This window comes from Salvelinus sp. IW2-2015, linkage group LG7 (genome assembly GCF_002910315.2).
Source record: "Salvelinus sp. IW2-2015 linkage group LG7, ASM291031v2, whole genome shotgun sequence".
NCBI lineage: Eukaryota > Metazoa > Chordata > Actinopteri > Salmoniformes > Salmonidae > Salvelinus > Salvelinus sp. IW2-2015.
This window is the reverse complement of record NC_036847.1, coordinates 3,809,449-3,831,970: the sequence shown is the minus strand read 5'-3', so window position 1 is coordinate 3,831,970 and position 22,522 is coordinate 3,809,449. Positions and strand designations below refer to the sequence as shown.

The 22,522-nt window shown below is 43.8% G+C and overlaps 2 protein-coding genes across 2 annotated transcripts in view; one reads left to right on the top strand and one right to left on the bottom strand.

Moving 5' to 3' along the window:
- LOC111966224 (cadherin-4-like) overlaps positions 1-3,404 on the top strand; it is an 86,230-nt gene extending 82,826 nt beyond the window's left edge. The window contains exon 13 of the mRNA XM_023990691.3: positions 623-3,404. Coding sequence (XP_023846459.2) covers positions 623-829 — 207 coding nt within the window. The 3' untranslated portion in view covers positions 830-3,404. The remainder of the gene's footprint in view (positions 1-622) is intronic.
- Positions 3,405-21,701: 18,297 nt separating this feature from the next.
- LOC111966223 (transcription initiation factor TFIID subunit 4) overlaps positions 21,702-22,522 on the bottom strand; it is a 10,760-nt gene continuing 9,939 nt past the window's right edge. The window contains exon 16 of the mRNA XM_023990689.2: positions 21,702-22,522. This exon is cut by the window's right edge and continues 1,124 nt beyond it. The gene's annotated coding sequence lies outside the window, so the exon portion shown is untranslated.

The following is a 22,522-nucleotide window of genomic DNA, read 5'->3' as shown; positions in this document are numbered from 1 at the left end:
GCAACAGTGGAGATGGAGATTACCTGACAGCTGTTATCACACAAACACACACACACACACAAACACGCACATACTGTACTCGCACACACACATGCACACGCTCACTTGCGCGTACGTAACCCCAATCTCAACACACTCATGCACGAAGGCTTTGATTGACAGGCGCCGTGACAACACGTTCACACTTGAGAAGTGTTGGCAGCTGTTCAGCTTTGATCCATCCTGACTAACACAAACGCAACACACACAACACACACACACACACACACACACCACACACACACACACACAACACACACACACACACACACACACACACACACACACACACACACACACACACTGATCTCGCTCCAGCAGTCTGGCAAAACACAAACACATTGTGGCTCGGCTGCCCACTGTATCCTCTTTGGGGATTCTACATCCCTGCCAATGACATCACTCTGTCACTCACAATATATTGCCTGAATGCCAATACTTACAATTTTCTCCATGGTGCTTTCTTAGCTGTTATCTTACAAAAAAGCCTACCCTACTCTGTCTTTATATAGCACTACACACTAACCTTTGGTAATCATGTTGGCCTGTATGCCAATACTTACTCTCTTCCCCCTCCCTGCAGGGTCTGCGGGCGGCGGACAATGACCCCACGGCCCCTCCCTATGACTCCCTCCTGGTGTTTGACTACGAGGGCAGCGGCTCTACGGTCGGCTCCGTCAGCTCCCTCAACTCCTCCAGCACAGGGGACCAGGACTACGACTACCTCAACGACTGGGGCCCCCGCTTCAAGAAGCTGGCCGACATGTACGGGGGAGGGGATGACGAATAGGGCCACAGGGGGGGCCTCGTTAGAGATCCACTCCCCCAGCCGAACCCCCTCAGCTGGTCTGCCATGCTCTCTCTCTCTCTCTCCAACCTTGGAGAGACAGATAACACAGACACACACACACACACACACACACCAATATACACCACACACACCACACACAACAATATACACCACACACGGCAATACACATTACACACGACAATACACACCACGCACGACAATACACACACCCCACGCGACAATACACACCACACACACAAACCAACTGAACTGACCTAGCAACTGACCAATCAATCAAGCAACCGCCATAGTGAACTGTGCAGTGAGGCAGCTTTGTCCTTCTGTACTGTATTGTACTGTACTGAGCCCTCTCCTGCTCCAAGGTGTGTGGGGGGAGGGGGGTAGATTTTGGGGTTGGCTACTTTTGTTTTATGTTATTTAAAAAAAAAAAATGTTTGATTATCTCATGGTGTCCTCACTGTCCTTAAATGCAAGCTATTTCCTGGTGTTTGGAGGCCATTGGTTTTCTATTTCCCCCATCAGCCCCCAGCCTGTCCCTTTGCAGATAGATTGAGGTGCATATTGTGTGACGGGGAAGAAAAGAACAAAAGAAACACCGAAAGTAAACTCCTTCCTCTGCGTGGAAGGCCCTGGTTTAATCTCTCTGAACTTGAATGCCATAGAACAGAAGCACTGTTGTTTAAGAAGTGCCTTCAGTGGTGCGTATTTGTTTTTGCTGACTCCCGCTAACTCAGGATTGGTGGCCATTTTCCCGGGCTAACGTGCACCCCGTCCTCCCCCGTCCCCTAATTACCCCTCGCCTTTCAATTGTGACCTTCCCGTCCCTGTTCCTGTGTGTCATGTCCATCGCCCTGCAATGTAACACGGGCAGATGCAGTATAAGTTGCAGTGGGGATTTGCCTTTGGGGGTGAGGGGGGGTATCGTTGGTGTGAATTTCGGAGAGGGAGTGCTCTGTACAAAGACAGACAGTATATCTCCTTAGGTGAAGGACAAATCTTTTCTTTCCAATCTGGCACATCTGAGCTTCTAATGCACAGCCGTCACCTGTGTGACAATAGGAATCATCACACTGACACAGAATGGGACTGTGTCGTTAGACCACATGTATTTACTGTATTCAAACAGTGTGTACCCTCCGAGAGCAGTTGAGTTTGGATGGTTTTGTGACTTTGTGGTCTTGAGTTCGCATTACTTTGCACTTTTAACTTAGCGAGGCTGTGTGAGCTAGGGATAGAGGGATGACGAGTCATTTTTAATGTGAAAGAAATGAATCCATAGGAGTTTTTTTTTTTTTTTTTTACCTAGTCTCTCTTCTTAGATTAAGGATATGGGTGGGTTGCATGGTTTCTGTCCCCCGTTTCCAAATGTTGTCAACTTGGCACTAGTTATCTTGTGGTCTTATTGGTCAATGTGTTGAGGAAAACTATATAAACTGTAAAAAGATGAGAAAAAGGGGTGTAAAAGTAGGTCTTTTTTAAGTATTAGAACAAACCGTTTGTGCTCCGTCTCTGCTGGCATTGCTGGCAGAGAAGACAAATTGTGAGACCCAAAGTTTCAAGCTTCGACTTTACTCTTTTTTTCTCTGCTGATTCACTGTTGCGTCTTGCCTTTTGATATGCCATCTCTGATGCTGGTCCCCGTCGCAGCAACAGAGAGAGCGAGAGAGAGAGAGCTGAGATTCTGTCAGGGACTTAGCAAGCACCACAATCTGTCTCTCCTCAGACACGTTCATTCATTTGAAATGCAAGAGGTTTTGAAAACGTGTCGGAGAACATATGTCTCTTACAAACTTTTTTTGGGGGGGGGAGAGCGATGGAGAAGAACTGCACTTTACCAAAGCAGGGTTCAATAGTGCTAAACATTTCACTCTTTAGAGAAGAAGGTGCCTATGAGGAACACACCTTTTATTGTCTTTTGTGAAAAAAGAACTACCCAACATTCCTATGATATACAGTGCGTTTACCCCGGTTATACACTTGTTTCTCACTCACACACGGGCAGAAGTCCTTTTGTAAATGACCTTTCACATAGTGTTCCCGTGTTCCCAGTTGAGGAGATGCTSAAGAAATCAACACGGCTTCTCTCCCACTGCTCACTCACACAGTCCACTCATTCTCTCGGCAGTTAACGGAGTCCATCGGAATGTTTTCCTCTTTCAGAACTGTCCGCTGAGTTCAATGTCATTTCAGTTGCGATTTTACACTTGAGAGAAATGTGGTTTCTATACGTAGAGATACTTCTCTCTCCCTAAGCTCTTTCTCTCTAATGGTGGATTTGACAGAAATTGGGCAGGGTTATATATTTAATTCATCCTCCAGTTACCCTTCGTAATAAAGAGGATGATGGATCCTTCCAGGTAGTCTCCTTGACAGAGAGAGAGAGAGAGAGAGAGCCTTTAAACTCCTAGATAAGATATGAGGAGAGGACTCTCAACGTCCCATGCTCTTCCACCCAGCTTCCTCTTCTATATCAGCTCTTTACACACTACATCTCTTCGTCACATCCTCCTCTGGAGAAAAAATATATGTACAGTATGCCTTACAGAGAGGGGAATGGAGGGAGGGAGGGAGGGAGGGGGGGATAGGGGCAGAGAGGTGGGTGGAAGCAAAATGATAGGAAGGGCACTGAAAGGGGGAGTAGGTCATATATGGGCTGTTGAATAGCAGTGAGTTGGACCCCAAACCCACCTGATGTAGAGTGACAGGGCATCAGTGGGTATGAACTTTGACCCTCTGGTCTTGCTGTGTACCGACAATGCCTTTCGATGGTGACATACACAGAAACAGGAAGCGGTATTTAGGGTTTCCACCTCACCTCTCGCCATCGCAAAGTAGGATTAGTGCTCCTCTCTTCACTAAAGCTTAGCTCAATGCACGCACGCGCACACACACGCACACACACACACACACACACACACTGCACAGCTGTTGCTGTTCATGATTCATGATTAACTCCGACGTATAAATGTTGTACATAAACGTTTCTTTTTTTTACACATGTTGTTGTTTTGTACATTTGTTCACTTTATATTCTTCACCCTGTGTGTTGTTTTCTTTGTCGTTGGACGAGTAGCCTGCCCAGCCTGCTCGCCAGCTTCAAGTCACCACGAAAGCCATTTGCGTTCACGGAAGATTCAACGAGACTCATAACGCTCACAGCCGTACTTGTTGATGTGGGTGTCGCCGTTCAAGGTCGGCGTCGTCATTACATTACACGACGTCCTCCTCTACATATTTGCACTCAGCCTTCCTGGGCATCACCCTGCATGTCAACCCATATCGATAAGGCCTCCTTGCTATGCCCCACCCGAGAGAGTCCAGCCTGGCCGATGGCCAGACAGCATTCAGAAAGGCATGTTTCATGACTGCCTGCTGGTCCCTCGAGTCTGTCAAATGTACACCTGCATGGGTGGCAGCGGACAGMGAGGAGACCCAGGCACCTCATGTTCCCACTTTACTTAAGGCTGCTGTCATAAGCGCTACATAGCATCCTCGCGTGAACAGCGTGTCATAGTGAATGTGTCATTATCTCGGAGTCATTAGTGAGACAAATGAAGCCGTGTCACTCCAACGCTACGAGGGGATGAGAGGTGAAGCCAGGGAGGGKTGAAACGAAGGTGCTGGATAAACGGAGGCTTGAAGGTTGCACTTGTGAACGTGCAACGGTGGTTGCGGTTGGGGTGAATGGATGCTATTGCTGTGACAATGATACTCGCAGGGGAACTGGTGATCAGGATGTATGGATATGCGCATCCACGTCTTCGTTTGGCATATTGAAGCAGGAGCTCGCGGGAGGCTGAAGTATACAACTCAGTTCCTTGAGCAAAAGCTTGGGATGAACAATGTAGCGGGAGGAAGGCAGTATGTTTCGCTTCTGCAGATGTATTTCAGACCCGCCATTTAGTATCTGCGTGTACGGCTTTGGCCCGTACTCTACAGTGTACACTCCCTTTACCATAAGGCCTGCACACAAGCAGTCCGTCTGTCCGTCCGTCTGTCCCTAGGTACAAGTGGTCGTCTTCTGTTAGCCTTTGAACGGTTACCCTCACTGGAGAACCACAGATCCTGAACGCTTTCCCCAATCCATGGGGCGTTTGTTCGGCACTCTCTCCAAACCGCAGGAGACTCCCAACAAGTTAGTTACAGTGCTAGACGTAGCCTTCCCTTTCACCAGGAACGCGCAGAAACACGAACAGTGTCTGAGTCTCAAATGGCCCCTTGCTCTCCATATAGTACACTACCGTGGTTGAAAGTAATGCACTATAACGGGATAGGATATGATTTGAGACGCAGCCCGTGTCGTATTGGAAGTCGCCCCCGATGTTGCTCACGTCTGAGTGTACATAATGTAGTAATTGCTTGACGCGAAACAGATCAAGTTAGGCAACATATAACTGTACAATTTGAGCTTTTTTTGCATGTGTCTTTTTTATAATGGGCAGAAGAAGAATTCTATAACAGTTATCATCAAGATCATCTGAAAGCGTGTAGCAGCCCGCATGACCGAGGTTGCGGTCCAGAAGGACTTCTGGTATGTACCATACTCACATAAACTCAAATGGAGAAAAAAATATGAAACGGAAAAACAATCTAAAACGCTTAAAAAAAAATTATAACAATTGCACAGTTATCAAGGTAAAATACTTTTTTTGTAAACTGTCAACAGCACAACTATTTTGTATTGTTGTTTGTACCATTTTTGTATGAAAAAAGGGAGAGAAAAAACGCGAACAAAAAGGGAAAGAGTGTGTTGTTTTAAGCGTGTGTCTCTAGTGCCCACTGCGATCTTGGTTTCCAAATACAGTACAGTACATACGCAGCCTTGCAGATAAACCTTGTAATATAGATGCTGAGTTGGCGACTCCACGTCAGCACCCCCCCTGTGTTATAAATAAAGTTTCCCCTCCTTATGCAAACACTGCTTCCCGTCTCCTCATTTTCTGGTTTCAAATGTGATGAGGATGATGTGATGAGGATGATGATGATGATGGATTATTCCATGAACGAAGACAGAGGCTCTGACACTATTTTCGAATTTTTCCATCTGTATTTGACACAAGTGTGGTTGCAGATGATGCTTGTGTACGTTCTTATTCACTTTACACATGTGTCGCTGAATGGCTTTTAACCAAAACAATATGTTTCCCGAAAAGTAAATCATTCAAACGTCGACCTTAGGTCATATTTCTATCAAACTAAAGGTTAAAACAGTTGTTAAAACGCACAGTTCCTCATTCATGCTATACAACGCGGATGCTGTCACGAGTTTCAATTGCTATTTTMAATTCTATAATACATTTTAGTTTTATCTTTTTTTTTCACCCGTGTGTTTAGTAAAGGAGTCAACGTCACAGCATCCATGTCAAAGTTCACCCTCCAGACAACACGATGTCATTCAAATGTTTTGAACATTGCGGTCTATGTTGTTTTTTGATAAACAAACGCTAGCCCAATAAGTATAATGCGTGATCAAGCTTTTTTTCTCCTCTGTATTGGTAAAACGTATTCCAAGTTGTAAGGAACATTTCCGCTGTTTAAAATTCTAGTGAAGTCAGCCGTGTTTGAGCCAGTCTATCAAGTTGCTGAGATGTGTCTCCGTCTCCCAGCCTTTAGCAGCAGGGAAAGCACATATTGAACCTGAGGGTAGTTATATGTGATTTTGTAACTGCATTTGATTATGGCCCTGGAAAGGCAGAATGCAATTTGATGGGAGGCCCCCCCAGCCTCGTATAGCGTAACACTCACCTTGATAGAGCGAGCGTGCAAACTGCATGATAACTGGATTACAAGAACCCATCAGCCAAGACCCAGACTGGGGGGCGTCTTGTCGGGGGGATGGTGKGTGCGTGTGTGTGTGTGTGGCATGGATTTTCATCGACCTTGATCAAAATGCTATCAATCCTCATGTTTTCAGGCAGAGGACTGATTTCGAGGCTCACTGGGGGAAAAAAACACTCACTCAAACACTCATGCAAACATACTGTACTGTAGTGAATTTCTACCATGGATCCACTTCTATGATACAATAAAACATTATTGGTGATACACTAAAGACAGTCCGTCTTTAAAGTGGAAAGTTTAAACAATGAACAAAATGTACTTTTCCATAATTGAAATCTTTCTGTGTTTGGGACTCATTTGCAAGACTACTAGACAGACTGTTAGTGTACGTGATGATTCCAGACACATGATTTGAGCTTCACCTTAGTTAAGTTGCAGTCACAAAGACGGAGACGCAAATGATCACCGCAATTAAGTCACTGCAGTTGCCTTCTCTCTCCCTGAGCTTTTACAAGGAGTGGGAAGGAAGTCAGTACCAGCTGCAGCGGATGCCATGCAAATAGGAATAAAGTTAATATGATAATACAAAAGCTAAGGCGGGTGCAGATTGGATTTCCTGTAGTCCTCAACGCTTGATTTATACGCTGCCACTTAAGATGGGGTTACCATGACGACCTCCTCGCTACTCAAGTGCAATCATCGATAGCTAGCAACTACTGTACAGATAAATATAAAAATGGGTCTTCACCTGTACAAGTAGCACACTAGCAAAAGTATGGACAAACAAACAGTTTTGAGAGAAAGTAGAGCTCAGAACCACCGAGCAGACTAGGGTGGAAAATCTGTCAATGTGCTCTTGAGCAAGGCACTTAACCTTAAAAGCGCTGGATAAGAGCGTCGGCTCAATGTAGAATGTAGAGAGAACAAAAGCCCCACCCAGATGAGGAGTGAGACAACAGGCTCTTTGGTTGAACTGTTAACAGGGACCAGGCGGGTCAATGAAACAGCAGCAGGCCAGGCGGCAGCTCCTCCCCATCGATTGGCCTGTCACTGGATGTCTATGCACGCAGACAGAATATCCCCCCACCCATTTGACTCAGTGGGCGCATTCTCTGAGCCAGGGCAAGTACCACTAGCATGCAGGAACGCCAACCCGCAAGTGACTTGCCTAGTTAAATAAAGGTTAAATCAAATAGAAATGTGCGTACACACACCCTCACAATGCCCTCCTTTAATACCCACCCATAGTGAGTCTGCAGGAAGCCTGATCTAGTCAAATCATTTCACCTGCTCTCTGACACAAACATGTTTGTCTGAAAGACAGGACATGGTGAGACAGAGGGCGGAGGAGGGTTTGCTAAAGAGAGAACGAAAAAACGGGGGGGTTTACAGGTAAAATGAGTTATGCTCAGCAGTAAAACGTCAAGGTTGACAGGATGAGTCATTATAGATTAACCCAGCCAGGTAGCCTATGGTTATCTGGACTAAACCGTGCTGCTGCATTTTGACCCATTATGGATTTATAGAGGTAGGTAGTTTGGGATTGTATTGATCAAATGAAGCAGCGTTTTTCTCCTACCGGCAGGGCCACCGCATCACCACAGCTTCACTCCATTGACTTAAAAATRAACACAAAAAACACCACGTAGCTATTTCAAAAATACAATGTGTTTACTACGACAGTAATTGGTTCCATTGCATGTATGTGTATGAGAAAAACAATAACTCAAAACGAGTTCATTCCTTCAAATGGAGAATACTCCAATACGCCACTGTGTTTGAAAATACTGTACTTTCAAGTAGGAAATACTTTATAATGGAGTCAGTCCACAGAGAAACGCTCATTACTCTCCACTAACATGCGTCACAAGCAGGTGTAGTTTGAAACAACATTTGTTTTTCATGGTCTTTCCAGCGAGGGTCATATTGACCTATGGAGCCTGAATCAATGGGGAGCAGGAAGTAGAGAATTACAGGCTGGAACACAAGCACACACAGGCACACAGGTGGGCTCTGGTAGAGAAGGTTGCCAGGGGAGCTAGATGTCGTCAGGGGCAAGTGTAAGTGCGTGGAGGAGGCTATGTGCAACATCGTCGCCATGGAGAGCATGCAGAATGATCACCAGCAAAGCACACACTGTTTGCCACAACATTTGGTTCATTTTTGTTCATTTTGACATCGCAATAGAAGAAAACATCGTGATGACGCAAACGAACATAATTATCTATTGCTCGCCCACCACGTTGAGAGAGAGAGATACTTTTAGATTTGGTTTTGAAGCATATAAGGTCAGATATGCGTTTGACTTCCAAGAGCTCTGTCTCAAGACAATTTGAATCCTATTCGCCTTAGAAATAGGCGGAGAGAAGAGAAGTAGATAACTAGATAACTGTTTTTCCCTCTGTGGTGCATCTGACGGGTGTGTTAGCGGTGTAAAACCAGTGGGGGGTCTGTGCTATCGGGTCTCATAGTAATGTGTTTGCTCAGAGGCAGACGTGTCACTCTGGGTAATAGGAACAAAACAAACACTGGCTTTATTGTCTTATATATGCATTCCTTTACTCAACCGTGGTGGTGGGCTGTATGCAAATAGCTGCCGCATCATGAATTCCATTTTCATCCTATGTGGGAGTGATGCACTCTGGGTAAAGATATATCCTCCACACAGGAGAGTGAGGAGAGGATTCTAACAGTCAAACTGACCTCAAACGGTGTGTAGAAAAACAACCAGGTAACTTTCGATCACTCCCTTCTCACATAACGAGATATACTCAATCTATATGCACCTTCCCAAAATGACAGTTGGCTGGACATTTTGATGACAGATGACATTTGGGTACTGGATATGATGCAGGTCATTTTGAGAAGTACCTAGAGCTGTGGCCCTCTTGCTGTGGGATGATAGGATAGATCGGATAATGTGTCCTCTCCCAGGTCGTCAGGACCATGCCCCAGGGTAGATAGCCTCCCGGCTGGGAGCTGACCACATTAAGGATGCTGAGGGATGGAGATGGAGTAGAGTGGGGCGCTGGGTCCATTCTACTGGCTAAAATGAGATTTACATTCCACTCCCAGCAGCATCCAAATCACATTAGTCTCCACATCTATTCACAGACATACTATTTATCACTCAGTCGCACAACTGCAAAACACTAGCTGCAGCCAGCAGCCCGTCCTCACCAATATTCTGAATCAATTGCCAAACTGAAGTTTAAAATATTGCTAGTCTGTGGTAGGTCTATACTATATAATTACAGATCTATTATACATTGAGCAGGTCAAAATTCTCCTAACCAAAGACTACTAAGAAGTCACCAACTTTTAAAGTGCTCAACCTCTTATGTATATTCATAAAATAAGTCATTAAGATATCAGATTTTGTTTCAGAGGGCAGAAAGAGGAATGGTGTTTTCCTCAGAAGGCCTGATTAAAAATGCCCATTGTAAATGATCCTGGGGCCAGTGGAACACTGACCTATGACCTGCTTAATGTTTATATTCAGGAGTTTAAGGAGACCTCTCAGCTAGCATKGAGCCACCAGACACCTCTCCTTTAATTCTGTCTCCTGCAGATTTAATGATGACCAGCCATGATATCTGTGGGCTGGACCTGCACTAAGGTAAACCATGGCCAGCAGGTTATCACAGAAAATAATCTCGCTGCAGGTTAACACCGAAATGATCGACTTGCGGGTCAACATTGAAATGATCACACTACAGGTTACTAACACCAAAATTATCACACTGGAGGTTAACACTGAAAGGATCACAGTGCAGGTTATTAACACTGAAATGATCACACTGCAGGTTATTAACACTGAAATGATCGCACTGCAGGTTAACACTGAAATGATCACACTGCAGGTTATTAACACTGAAATGATCACTTTGCAGGTTAACACAAAAATGATCACACAGCAGGTTAACACTGAAATAATCACGGTGCAGGTTAACAAAAAAAAATATCACACTGCAGGTTAAAACAAAAATGATCACACTGTAGGTTAACACTGAAATTAGCACACTGCAAGTTAACACTGAAATTATCCTAGTGCAGGTTATTAACATTGAAATGATCACACTGCAGCTTAGTAACAGTGAATTGATCACACTGCTCGTAATTTCAATTGAAATGATCACACTGCAGGTTAGCACTGAAATGATCACATTGCAGGAGAAACACTGAGATGATCACACTGCAGTTTAACACGTACATTTGCAGGTTTACACTGAAATGTTCACACTGCAGGTTAACACTGAAATGATCACACTGCAGGTTAACACTGAAATGATCACACTGCAGGTTAACATTGAAATGATCACACTGCAGGTTAACATTGAAATGATCACACTGCAGGTTAAATCACACAAGGATATATTCCAGACTCAGGTCATTTCAGTGTTACCCTGAAATGATCACACTGCAGGGTAACATTTTAATGATCACACTCCAGGTTAACATTGAAATGATCAAATATAATTTTATTCGTCACATGGTTCGCAAACTAACAGTGAAATGCTTTCTTACAGGCCCTTCCCAACAATGCAGAGAGAATWAATTGAAATAATCGAAAAAGTATTAACACAAGGAATAAATTCTAATGAATATCAATAACTTGGCTATACACACGGGGTACCAGTACCGAGTCGATATGCAGGGATACGAGGTAATTGACGTAGATATGTACATAGGTTACGGATCAAGTGACTAGGCAAACAGATAGATAATGAACAGTAGCAGCACCATACGTGATGAGTCAAAAGAGATTAGTGCAAAAAGGGTCAATGCAGATAGTCCGGGTATTGCGTGTAGAAAATGTTCACGGTCCTGTTGGTTCCAGACTTGGTGCACCGGTACCGCTTGCCGTGTGGTAGCAAAGAGAACAGTTTATGATGGGTGGCTGGAGACTTTGACCATTTTTAGGGCCTTCCTCTGACACTGCTTGGTATAAAGGTCCTGGATGGCAGGGAGCTCGGCCCCAGTGATGTACTGGGCCATACACACTACCCTCTGTAGCGCCTTGCAGTCGGATGCCAAACAGTTGCTACATCAAGCTAGTGAAGATGCTCTCAATGGTGCAGCTGTAGAACATTTTGAGGATCTGAAAGCCCATGCTGAATCTTTTCAGCCTTCTGAGGGGGAAGAGGCATTGTCGTGCCTTCTTCACGACTATGTTGGTATGTGTGGACCATGATAATTCCTTAGTAATGTGGACCAAGAAACATGAAGCTCTCGATCCGCTCCACTACAGCCCCATCGATGTGGATCGGGGCATGACCGGCTCTCCGTTTCCTTTAGTCCATGATCAGCTCCTTTGTCTTGTTGACATTGAGGGAGAGGTTTGTTGTTCTGGCACCAAAATGCCAGGTCACTGACCTCCTCCCTATAGGCTGTCTCGTCGTCGTAGGGGATCAGGGCAACCACCGTTGTGTCATCAGCAAACTTAATGATGGTGTTGGAGTTGTGCACAGCCATGCAGTCGTGGGTAAACAGGGAGTACTAAGCATGCAACCCTGAGGGGCCCCCGTATTGAGGATGCGTGTGGCAGATGTGTTGTTGACTACCCTCACCACCTGGGGGCGGCCCGTCAGGAAGTCCAGGATTCAGTTGCAGAGGGAGGTGTTCCGTCCCAGGGTCCTGAGCCTAGTAATGAGCTTGGAGGGCACTGTGGTGTTGAACGCTGAGCTAAGATCAATGAACAAAGGTGTTCTTCTTGTCCAGGTGGGAGAGGGCAGTGTGGAGTGCAATAGAGATTGCGTCATCTGTGGATCTGTTGGGGCAGTTTGAAAATTGGAGTGGGTCCAGGCTGTCTGGGAGGATTGTGTTGATGTGAGCCATGAATCTTTTCAGCCTTCTGAGGGGGCCTTTTAAAGCATTTCATGYCTACAGATGTGAGTGCTACGGAGCGATAGTCATTTAGACAGGTTACCTTGGTATTCCTGGGCAAAGGGACTATGGTGGTCTGCTTGAAACATGTAGGTTTCCCTTTGTAATCCGTGAAAGTTTGCAAGCACTGCCACATCCGACGAGCGTCAGAGTCGGCGTAGTAGGATTCAATCTTAGTCCTGTGTTGACGTTTTGACTGTTTGATGGCTCATTGGAGGTCGTAGCGAGATTTCTTATAAGCATCCAGATTAATGTCCCACTCCTTGAAAGTGGCAACTCTAACCTTTAGCTCAGTGCGGATGTTGCCTGTAATCCATGGCTTCTGGTTGGGATATGTACGTATGGTCACTGTGTCGACGTCGTCGTTGATGCACTTATTAATGAAGTCGGTGACTGATGTGGTAAACTCCTCAACGTTACCGGATGAATCCMGGAAAATATTCCAGTCTGTGCTAGCGAAACAGTCCTGTAGCTTAGCATCCTCTTCATCTGCCCACTTCCGTATTGAGCGCGTCAATGGTACTTTATGTTTGAGTTTTTGCTTGTAAGCAGGAATCACAATGATATAATCAGATTTGTCAAATGGAGGGCGAGAGAGAGCTTTGCATGCGTTTCTGTGTGTGGAGTAAAGGTGATCTTGAGTTTTGTATGCGTCTCTGGGTGTGGAGTAAAGGTGATCTTGAGTTTTGTATGCGTTTCTGTGTGTGGAGTAAAGGTGATCGTGAGTTTATTTTTCGCCTCTAGTTGCACAGGTGACATGCTGGTAGAAATGAGGTAATACTGATTTCAGTTTCCCTGCATTACAATCACCAGCCACTAGGAGCGGCACCTCCGGATGAGCACTTTCTTTTTTGCTTATGGCCCTATACAGMTCGTTGAGTGCAGATTTCGTGCCAGCATCGGTTTGTGATGGTAAATAGGCAGCTATGAAAAAATATAGATGAAAACTTTCTTGGTAAATAGTATGGTCTGCAGCTTATCATGAGGTATTCTAATTCACGTAAGCAAAACCTTGAGGCTTCCTTAACATTAAAGATCGCATACCAGCTGTTGTTAACAAAGAGACACACACTTCCCCACAAAACGGTAATGATTAATTAATTATGCTAAATCATGCAAATATAACTTGTCTGTGTATAGCCGTATATAAGACAACTGCTGTGTCTGCCCAGGGAGAGCTCCTGATTGACATGTGTACTATGGTGCATTGAGTTGGTTGGAACCTCTCCAGCGCGCTGACAATAAACAATGATTAATTTAATAATGTCTTTGAGTGTCCCTGTGTAAGAATTTCCGCGACGGTCTCAAAGTTTCCAGTTTATTCTCTAGTGATTGTACGTTCGCCAATAGAACGGAAGTGACTTATTTACTCGCCGACGTAGTCTTATCAGGGAGCTTGCTCCTTTGCCTCTCTTGCGCTGTCTCTTTCTCTTTCAAGTCCCGGGTGTAGAGCCTAGTCCGGGAATGAGCAGTACCTCCAATGCTGCCGCCTCTATGAAATAGAAATCTTCATCCAAATCGAGGTTAGTGATCGCTGTTCTGATGTCCAGAAGCTGCTTTCGGTCGTAGGAAATGATGGCAGAAATATTATGGACAAAAAAAGTTCAGATCAGCGTAAAGAAAAACAGAAAACAGCAGAATAGGTCAGGAGCCTGAAAGACGGCAGCTATCCACTGCAGCCGGTCATCACACTGCAAGTTAACACTGAAATGATCACACTCGTGCTTAACCCTAAAAGGATCACACTGCAGGTTAACACCAAATGATCACATTGCAGGTTGAATAACATTTCAGTGAAATGACTTGAGTCTGAAATATATCCATGTCTGCAATGCATGTGGAGAGCAGGACTACTGGTGATGATGGAAAGATGACGGCGCACACAGTGTTCTTTGACAGTGTCATTGTCTCGTGCTCTTCCCGCCAAAAGAGTTGCTCTGCATTCAGAGATGTTCCCTATAACGKGTGCGCCCAGCTCATTTTTGTATTTGCCTGTCTGCATATTTTTCGCCAGGGAACGGAAACTTTCTGCGAATATTGAAGCGTGGCATCAACGAACGAGGCGGCTCTGAGAATATTGAAAACTGTTGTATCAATAAGAGTGCTCCGAGGATATTAATAATATTGCAACACAGCCAACGCGGAGACGGCCAGCGAAAAATGTTACCCTGGCCAGCTTGTCTCTGTCTGGAATGATTGTGCTGCCTACACAGCATCTGGGTGCTTATCATACACAAACAAGCAACCCTACTTTCCACACTATAGCTAAATAACTTGCTGATGTTTTGCCAGCAAGATTGATCTGTTAGAATATCACATTTTCATTCAGGAAGATGGACTAGCAAAGACTGATAGAGTGAGAAGTGGAAATGCATKATATGTACCAGAGGCAGGTAGGCTACAGGTAGGGATGCAGGCAGAGGATGATGATGTAGGCCTACAGCAAAAAGTTAAAGAAGTTAGCCCAACTAGGTAATCATTAATTATTTGCATTATCTCAATTATCATTCTGTCACTACATGACAATAACTATTTGTTTTAGCCTACAATTGTTATTGTGTTTTGTGGAAATGCACTAAATACCAAGTTGTTCATTTGTTAATTTTCACATCAATATGAAACCAAAATTGACCTAGGCTACTGGGCGAATAAATTAAAATAGCAATTAGGCTTACAGCTATCACAACTATTTTTTAATAGCAATAAAATTGCTTTTGGTTTCGAATGGTCACCAAAAAGGAGGGATTAAATCAATCCCTGGCAATCTGATTATAACAAGGTTTACAAGGCCAAATTCAAATGCGAACATTAAATTCAAAGCAATCGGCGCACTGCCTGAACAGCTGACCGGCAAAGCAAATGGCACTGTCTCTGGTCCTAAAGCCAGCTAAAGTGGTAAAAAACCTTTGCATTTTAATCTGGATTAGAATTATTTTAGTGTACATTTTTTTAAAGAATGACCATGCTGAAGACGTCTATATCGGTCGCTAATACAGGACTAGTAAAGGCCCAGTGCACAAATTTTGTGAGAATKATTTTTAACTAAATGTATTTGAGTGTTTACCAGCATTTGTAACTTGAGTCGGATAATTATCTGTACAGAACAGTTAAGATAATACTTCTAAAAATACTTGCTTGAATATAAAAATACTTGCTTGATATATGTTTTCCAGTTTCTTGAAATACTTATTTCTATGTGAAAACTGAAATGGTCCCTCGACAGAACTGACACCCACGACCCTGGCATTGCAAGCATCATGCTCTACCAACTGAGCCACATCATCACAAATCACTTGATATCACAATGTACTCAATTACTGTATTGTACATTGTTTTTCTTCATGGTGATGGAAAGTCTACAGGTACAAACCTTGATGACCAGCCAATGTACAATACAATAATGTACATTTACATTAAGTGGTTTGTAAGGATGGTAAATTAATACTACACAAAAAGTGGTTGTGGTTCTATGTTATTTGATCAAGAAAACTATTTTATTTGATGTGAATGTTTTGTATCTTCGCCCATAACTTTGCACCTTTTGATGTAAATGTTTGAGGACGGGGTTTTGTTCTTTCTGGATTCCATTGGAATGACAATCACAKAGAAAGGGACAGGACAACAAGACAACAAATCTAACTATTGAATCCTGCAAGATACTGTTCTTAATTATACATCCTTTTTTGCCAAAGTGGAGGTGTTGAAAATATATTTGGTCCACTTATATTTGAATATCCCATTGAGCGAGGTGAAGTTATTCATTACACTTTGAATGGTGTATCAATACACCCAGTCACTACAAAGATACAGACGTCCTTCCTGACTCAGTTGCCGGAGAGGAAAGAAATCGCTCAGAGATTTCACCATGAGGCAAACGGTGACTTTACAGAGTTTAATGGCTGTGATAAAAAAAAAAATGAGGATAGATCAACAACATTGTAATTACTCCCCAATATTAACCTAATTGACAGAGTGAAAAGAAGGAAGACTGTACACAATAAAAAAATATTMCAAAACATGCATCCTGTTTGCTATACAGCACTAAAGTAAAATGSCAAAAATATGGCAAAGAAATTAACTTAATGTCCTGAACACAAAGTGTTATGTTTGGGGTAAATCCAACACATCACTGAGTACCCCTCTTCATATTTTAAAGCATGGTGGTGGTGGCTGCATAATGTTATGGGTATGCTTGTTATTGACAAGGACTACAGGGTTTTCTTAGGATAAAAAAGAAATGGAATAGAGCTAAGGACAGGCAAGATCCTAGAGGAAAACCTGGTTCAGTCTGCTTTCCAACAGAAACCGGGAGACACAGTCACCTTTCAACAGGATAATAACCTAAAACACAAGACCAAATATACACTGGCGTTGCTTACCAAGATGACATTGAATGTCCCAGAGAGGCCTAGGTACAGTTTTGACTTAAATCGTCTTGAAAATCTATGGCAAAACTGTCTGTCTAGCAATGATCAACAAACAACTTGATAGAGCTTGAATAATTTTTCAAAGAATAATGTGCAAATATTATACAATCCAGGTGAGCAAAGCTCTTAGAAACTTACCCAGAAAGACTCACTTCTGCAAAGTATTGACTCAGGGGAGTGAATATTTACACTATATACACAAAAATATGTGGACAGTGAACCCCCCTTCAAATTASTGGATTTGGCTATTTCAGCCACAACCACAGCTCAGCCACGAAGTGKTAGGCSACACAAGCTCACAGAACGGGACCACTGAGTGCTGAGAAATCGCCTGTCCTCGGTTGCAACACTCACTACCGGGTTCCAAACTGCCTCTGGAAGCAACGTCAGCACGAGAACTGTTCGTCGGGAGCTTCATGAAATGTGTTTCCATGGCCGAGTAGCCGCACATATGCCTCRGCTGGAGTGATGTAAAGCTTACTGCCATTGGTCTCTGGAGCAGTGGAAAAGCGTTCTCTGGAGTGATGAATCACGCTTCACCATCTGGCAGTCCAACGGATGAATCTGGGATTGGCAGATGCCAGGAGWACGCTACCTGCCCCAATGCATGGTGCCAACTGTAAAGTATGGTGGAGGAGGAATCATGGTTTGGGTCTGTTTTCATGGTTCGGGGGTATCTTAATGCTACAGCATACAATGACATTCTAGATAATTCTGTGCTTCCAACTTTGTGGCAACAGTTTGGGGAAGGCCCTTTCCTGTTTCAGYATGACAATTCCCCATGCACAAAGTGAGGTCCATACAGAAATGGTTGGTCGAGATCGGTGTGGAAGAATTTGACTGGCCTGCACAGAGCCCTGACCTTAACCCCATCGAACGCCTCTGGGATGAATTGGAACGCCGACTTTGAGCCAGGCCTAATTGCCCAACATCAGTGCCCGACCTGTGGCTGAATGGAAGCAAGTACCCGCAGCAATGTTCCAACACCTAGCGGACAGCCTTCCCAGAAGAGTGGAGGCTGTTATAGCAGTAAAGGGAGGACCAACTCCATATTAATGCCTATGATTTTGGAATGAGATGTTCGACGAGCAGGTGTCCACATACCTTTGGTTAGTGTATGTAAATGTGATTTTTCTGTATTTGATTTTCAATTGTTTAGCAAAAATGTTGAATAACATGTTTTAACTTTGTCATAATGGGGTGTAATTGTGTGTAGATGGCTGGAAATGTTTTTGAATTTAGGCTGTAACACAACAAAATGTGGAATAATTCAAAAGGTATGAATACTTTATGAAGGCACTGTATGTGTCCATGTTAAAATAGCATATAGTATTTTGTGGCTATATCTCTGGCTGAGGAAATTCTTCTTCAAAAACAAAAATGTAATATTCAGCTGACAGAAATGACTGGAAGGCCAAAATCAATCAGTGGCTGAACAGACAACCATGAGTGGCGGACTCAACTTTTTCCTTATATTTTTTCTTTWGTATTTTTGATTAGCAGATAATGTCATTGTATTTTCTGCTGTCAAGTAGTCCATCACAGACATACGGTGTCGTTTATCTTCYGAGCCATGAGTGATTCAACAGCACTCTGTACCAGTAAACCCTGTAAATAGCTTCGCTACTGTTATTTTATTGTTGCTCCTTCATTATTTAAAATGTTTACTTCAGTTTATTTTACACTTTCTTTCTTAAAACTGCATTGTTGGTTAAGGGCTTGTAAGTATTTCACTCTGAGGTCTATACCTGTTCTATTCGGGCACATGTGACAAATACAATTTGATTTGATTTGAACAGGAGGCCTCTTCATTACAGAGCAGTACAGCCACAGTGTGGGAACAGTAATGGTAGCACCCAATGTATTAATGTGTGGTGGAATAGAAATAAAGACAACAAAAAAAACATATCTATTTTCGAAACTTTCGGGAACGACAATTTAATGGCAATGAGAGAGAAAGTTTCCAATGTCCAGCAGAAGTAGCTAAATCTCTATGAGCGAGGAAAGTAGCTCATCAATTGAAGGTTGCCTCTGTTCTGATGGGTCTCAAACCGATCGAACAGCATTGCGGTGTTTCTGCGAGCGTACCCTCATCTAACAAAATCGCTTCAGTCTCGAATGAACTGCTCCGCGGTAGGCTTAACCATGGGCCTACCTGTAATGAAAGGCCTAGAGAAAGGCCTATATTATCACATTAGGCCCATGTCTATTACAAGGTTTCGGACAAGAGATTCTTGAGCGTTTGCTGTTCTAACAACAGGGAAAATGTACTCTACCTTGAAATCACATCAAAATCAAGACAAAACAGCTGCGTTCACAATGTTGGGAACCATGTGTAGGCCAGCTGTCATGCCATCCTGGTTTCCCACCTACTATACCATACACACGTGTCACAGGTTAACATTAAACGCCGGACCATTCTCCTCTCTCGTCTTCTCTCAGACAAGCAACATAGGAGGCAACATGAGGTCCTAATATGTCTAACATTCCAGGCCTTCTTTTCCCTTAATGGAAACCGCTTAACAAAGTCAACCCRGCGGATCGGAGCGGAGAGCCTACCGGCAGACTGAGGCTATAATTGATGGACACTTGGCATGCTCGGTGCGCCTGGCGATTTGTCGAATCCATAAAAAGAGATGTCGAGGTAATTATGTTTGTCATGATATATTGAAAGCAGGAATGGGAGAGCTAATCAGAATACCTGACAGCTGTGGCGTGCAGATGCTATCAGACCTCTTGTCCACGGCGATAAAATGAAAGCGGGTCATTTTAACAGGTAACAGCTGTTCATGGCTAATTTGTTCAATTACGCGTGGAGGTTGTTTCTGGGCCCCAAGGGACCTCCACTCCTCCTAGATGTTCTTTCTTTCTTCCCTCTCTCTCTCTCTCGCTCTCTCTCTTCCCGAGAACGAACGGAGAGAAAAATCCATACCTGCAAGCAGAGCGATTTAGCATTCTTAGCATGCAGCAGCAAGGGAAGGCCCTGTTGATGACCCTCCGTGATGGTGACTCATGTTGAGCAACAACCAACAAGACATATGTATGTATTGGCTGTGCAACTGTGTTAATAAAAGGACACCGTGAATAGAAATCCCACGATGACTTGTTTGTCTTATTAACTGATGTCAAAACCATGTGTAGTTTATTTGAGATATGACAAGTGTCTATTTGTTTGTCTGTGTGGCGAAGCATGAAGTTGGCGTGTGCGTGTTCTTGGGGTACAGACTGTATGAGCAGGTGTTCCCTCCCTTCCGGCAATGATGAACATCAAAGCCTGCGGCATTGAAGCTCTCAGCCCTCTCTCTCTAATTCCCTTGGCTATGATCAGTATGTATGATATATCAATTTCATAGTGCTAATCTCACAGGTGTGTGTGTGTGTGTGTACACGTGTGTACACGTGTGTGTACTAAAGAGTATCGCCGTCTAATCCTCTCCCACTGATAAAGAGCTGCTCTGTGGATGAGAGTCATCAGTAAGGATCTATCCAGACAAACTTGTCTGTCTCTTGCTCAGCCCCGCTGCTCAGAGGGATTTGGCTCCTTGGTGATTCAACCTACTAATGCATTTCTGTCAGTCAGGATGCTCTCTCCCATATGTCTCACCCAGCATTCATTGAGAAGTCCTGGCCAATGAGGTTAGATACGTGAAAGGCAGTATGTACGGTTACTCAGAAAGGATGAACATATTTGTATTGGGGTAGACTTCAATGCCATGCTATCCTTGTAAGGGATGAAGACACAGGGTTTCCCAGGCACCTACTGTCTGCAGAGTGAGCAGAAACAAACAACTAAATAAACCTCATATCCACACTGTCTGAAACAGGGACATGACTGGGTGTGCTTTCCCGGTGAGCCACCGCTGAGTTGCAGAACTCTGTGTGGGTGGGTGTAATCCAGCGGTGTGTACCTACAGATCAACAGCCTGCATTCTCAAGTCACTGGAGCCGGAGTACAGCCAGGAGACATGACTCCTGGTGCTGCTTGGCTTGCTCATAAAATCTCCTATCGGTCTGGCAGCCTAAACACATATTTCTTGCTGTTGTTGCTGCTGCTAAGGGGAGGGTTGGGAAGCTGACGGTATGCTCCGAAGGCTACTGTGCTGATAGAGGCATATGCAGGGGTGGAATTGGATGAGCAAAAATAATAATCACTATAGGAACTTACCACTCATATCCACAGGCATTCAGCTTATAAACATGTTAGTATCACCTCAAAATGCTGCCCCTGGGATTTTTATTTTGCGAACCGAACTCCATTCACATGCGAGTGAGATTTTGGCTCCGTTGACATGGCATATGTGGACATGGTCTGTGTTCACGTGCTAGCCGGAACTAGGAAACTGGGAAATGCCTGACTTGCTAACTGGTTGAACACATGTATAACCACAACCAGTTAGCAAGTCGGAAATGAGTTTCCCAGTTCCGACTGGTAGTACCTGAACGCGGCAACAGATGCAGATGAGATCACTCTTACTCCCAAAGACACCAAGCAAATGGATTTGGTTTGATCGACCACTGTTCGAGGGATGTAGAGATTTAGTGATACAATAGTGCCCTCCTCTGAGAGAACTAATGTACTGCACTTGAACTCAGGAACTGTTTTTAAAAGAAATCCCTCCTATCATTGCAGTCTCTGGGTTAATACAGTAGGTAGCCACTGTAGAAGACAAACTATAAAATGCAGGCATTGAGAAAGGTTTAAGCACGATCCACACACTGTAGCCAGGCAGAAAGACATACACAACAACTTATTTTTCTTTCTTTTTTTAATGAAGGAGATCATTCTCTCTCAATCCTCTATAAACAATCACCATTAAAAACCTTTCATTTAGAGTATTTACAATATTAAACAAATGGCTGTGCAAAATTGACATTTACATAATATACTTCAGTTTTTCATTGAAAACTGTGTTCTCCGATAGAAAATGGACAGAGGGAAATGTGTGTAACAGTTGCCAGGGGCGATGGTATAGAAACATATCAATAGTGATTGAGTAGCAGAGAGAAGAAAAGAAATTACGTTGAGAAAAGAGAATTAAATCTTCTATTGACAGACCTTACAAAAGGCCAACTGAAGTATGTACAGCTAGAAAAGTTGAATCAATATACACTACCATCCAAAACAACCAATTAGTATGTGCACCAACAAAATATTTTGAAAATTATATAGAAAGTGGGTGTATCCCTCTGACCGTTGACTTGATTAAAAATCAGTCGTTGAGGGGGTGCAGTCCATATTCTGCATTCCGTCACGCATCACCATGGCAGCCAGGAATGGCCTACCTCCAATCATAAATAGGCTATTTATTGCCAACGTTGCATCAACGTCTCAGTCTCACTTTGCATCAACAATTAATTATTGTAAATTCTTTTACATGACTCTCACTCATGCTTATCCCCCCCCCCCCCCCCCCCCCCCCCCCCACACAGTCTACTGGCAGAAACATATGATTTGTATGAACTGTGATTGACAGACTGTTTCCATAGGATGTCACATGTGCACCAGAAATGAGCGCGCACACAAGCTCGCGTCCATTTCCATAACCTTTTCCAACAGACATGTTGACACAATCATAAT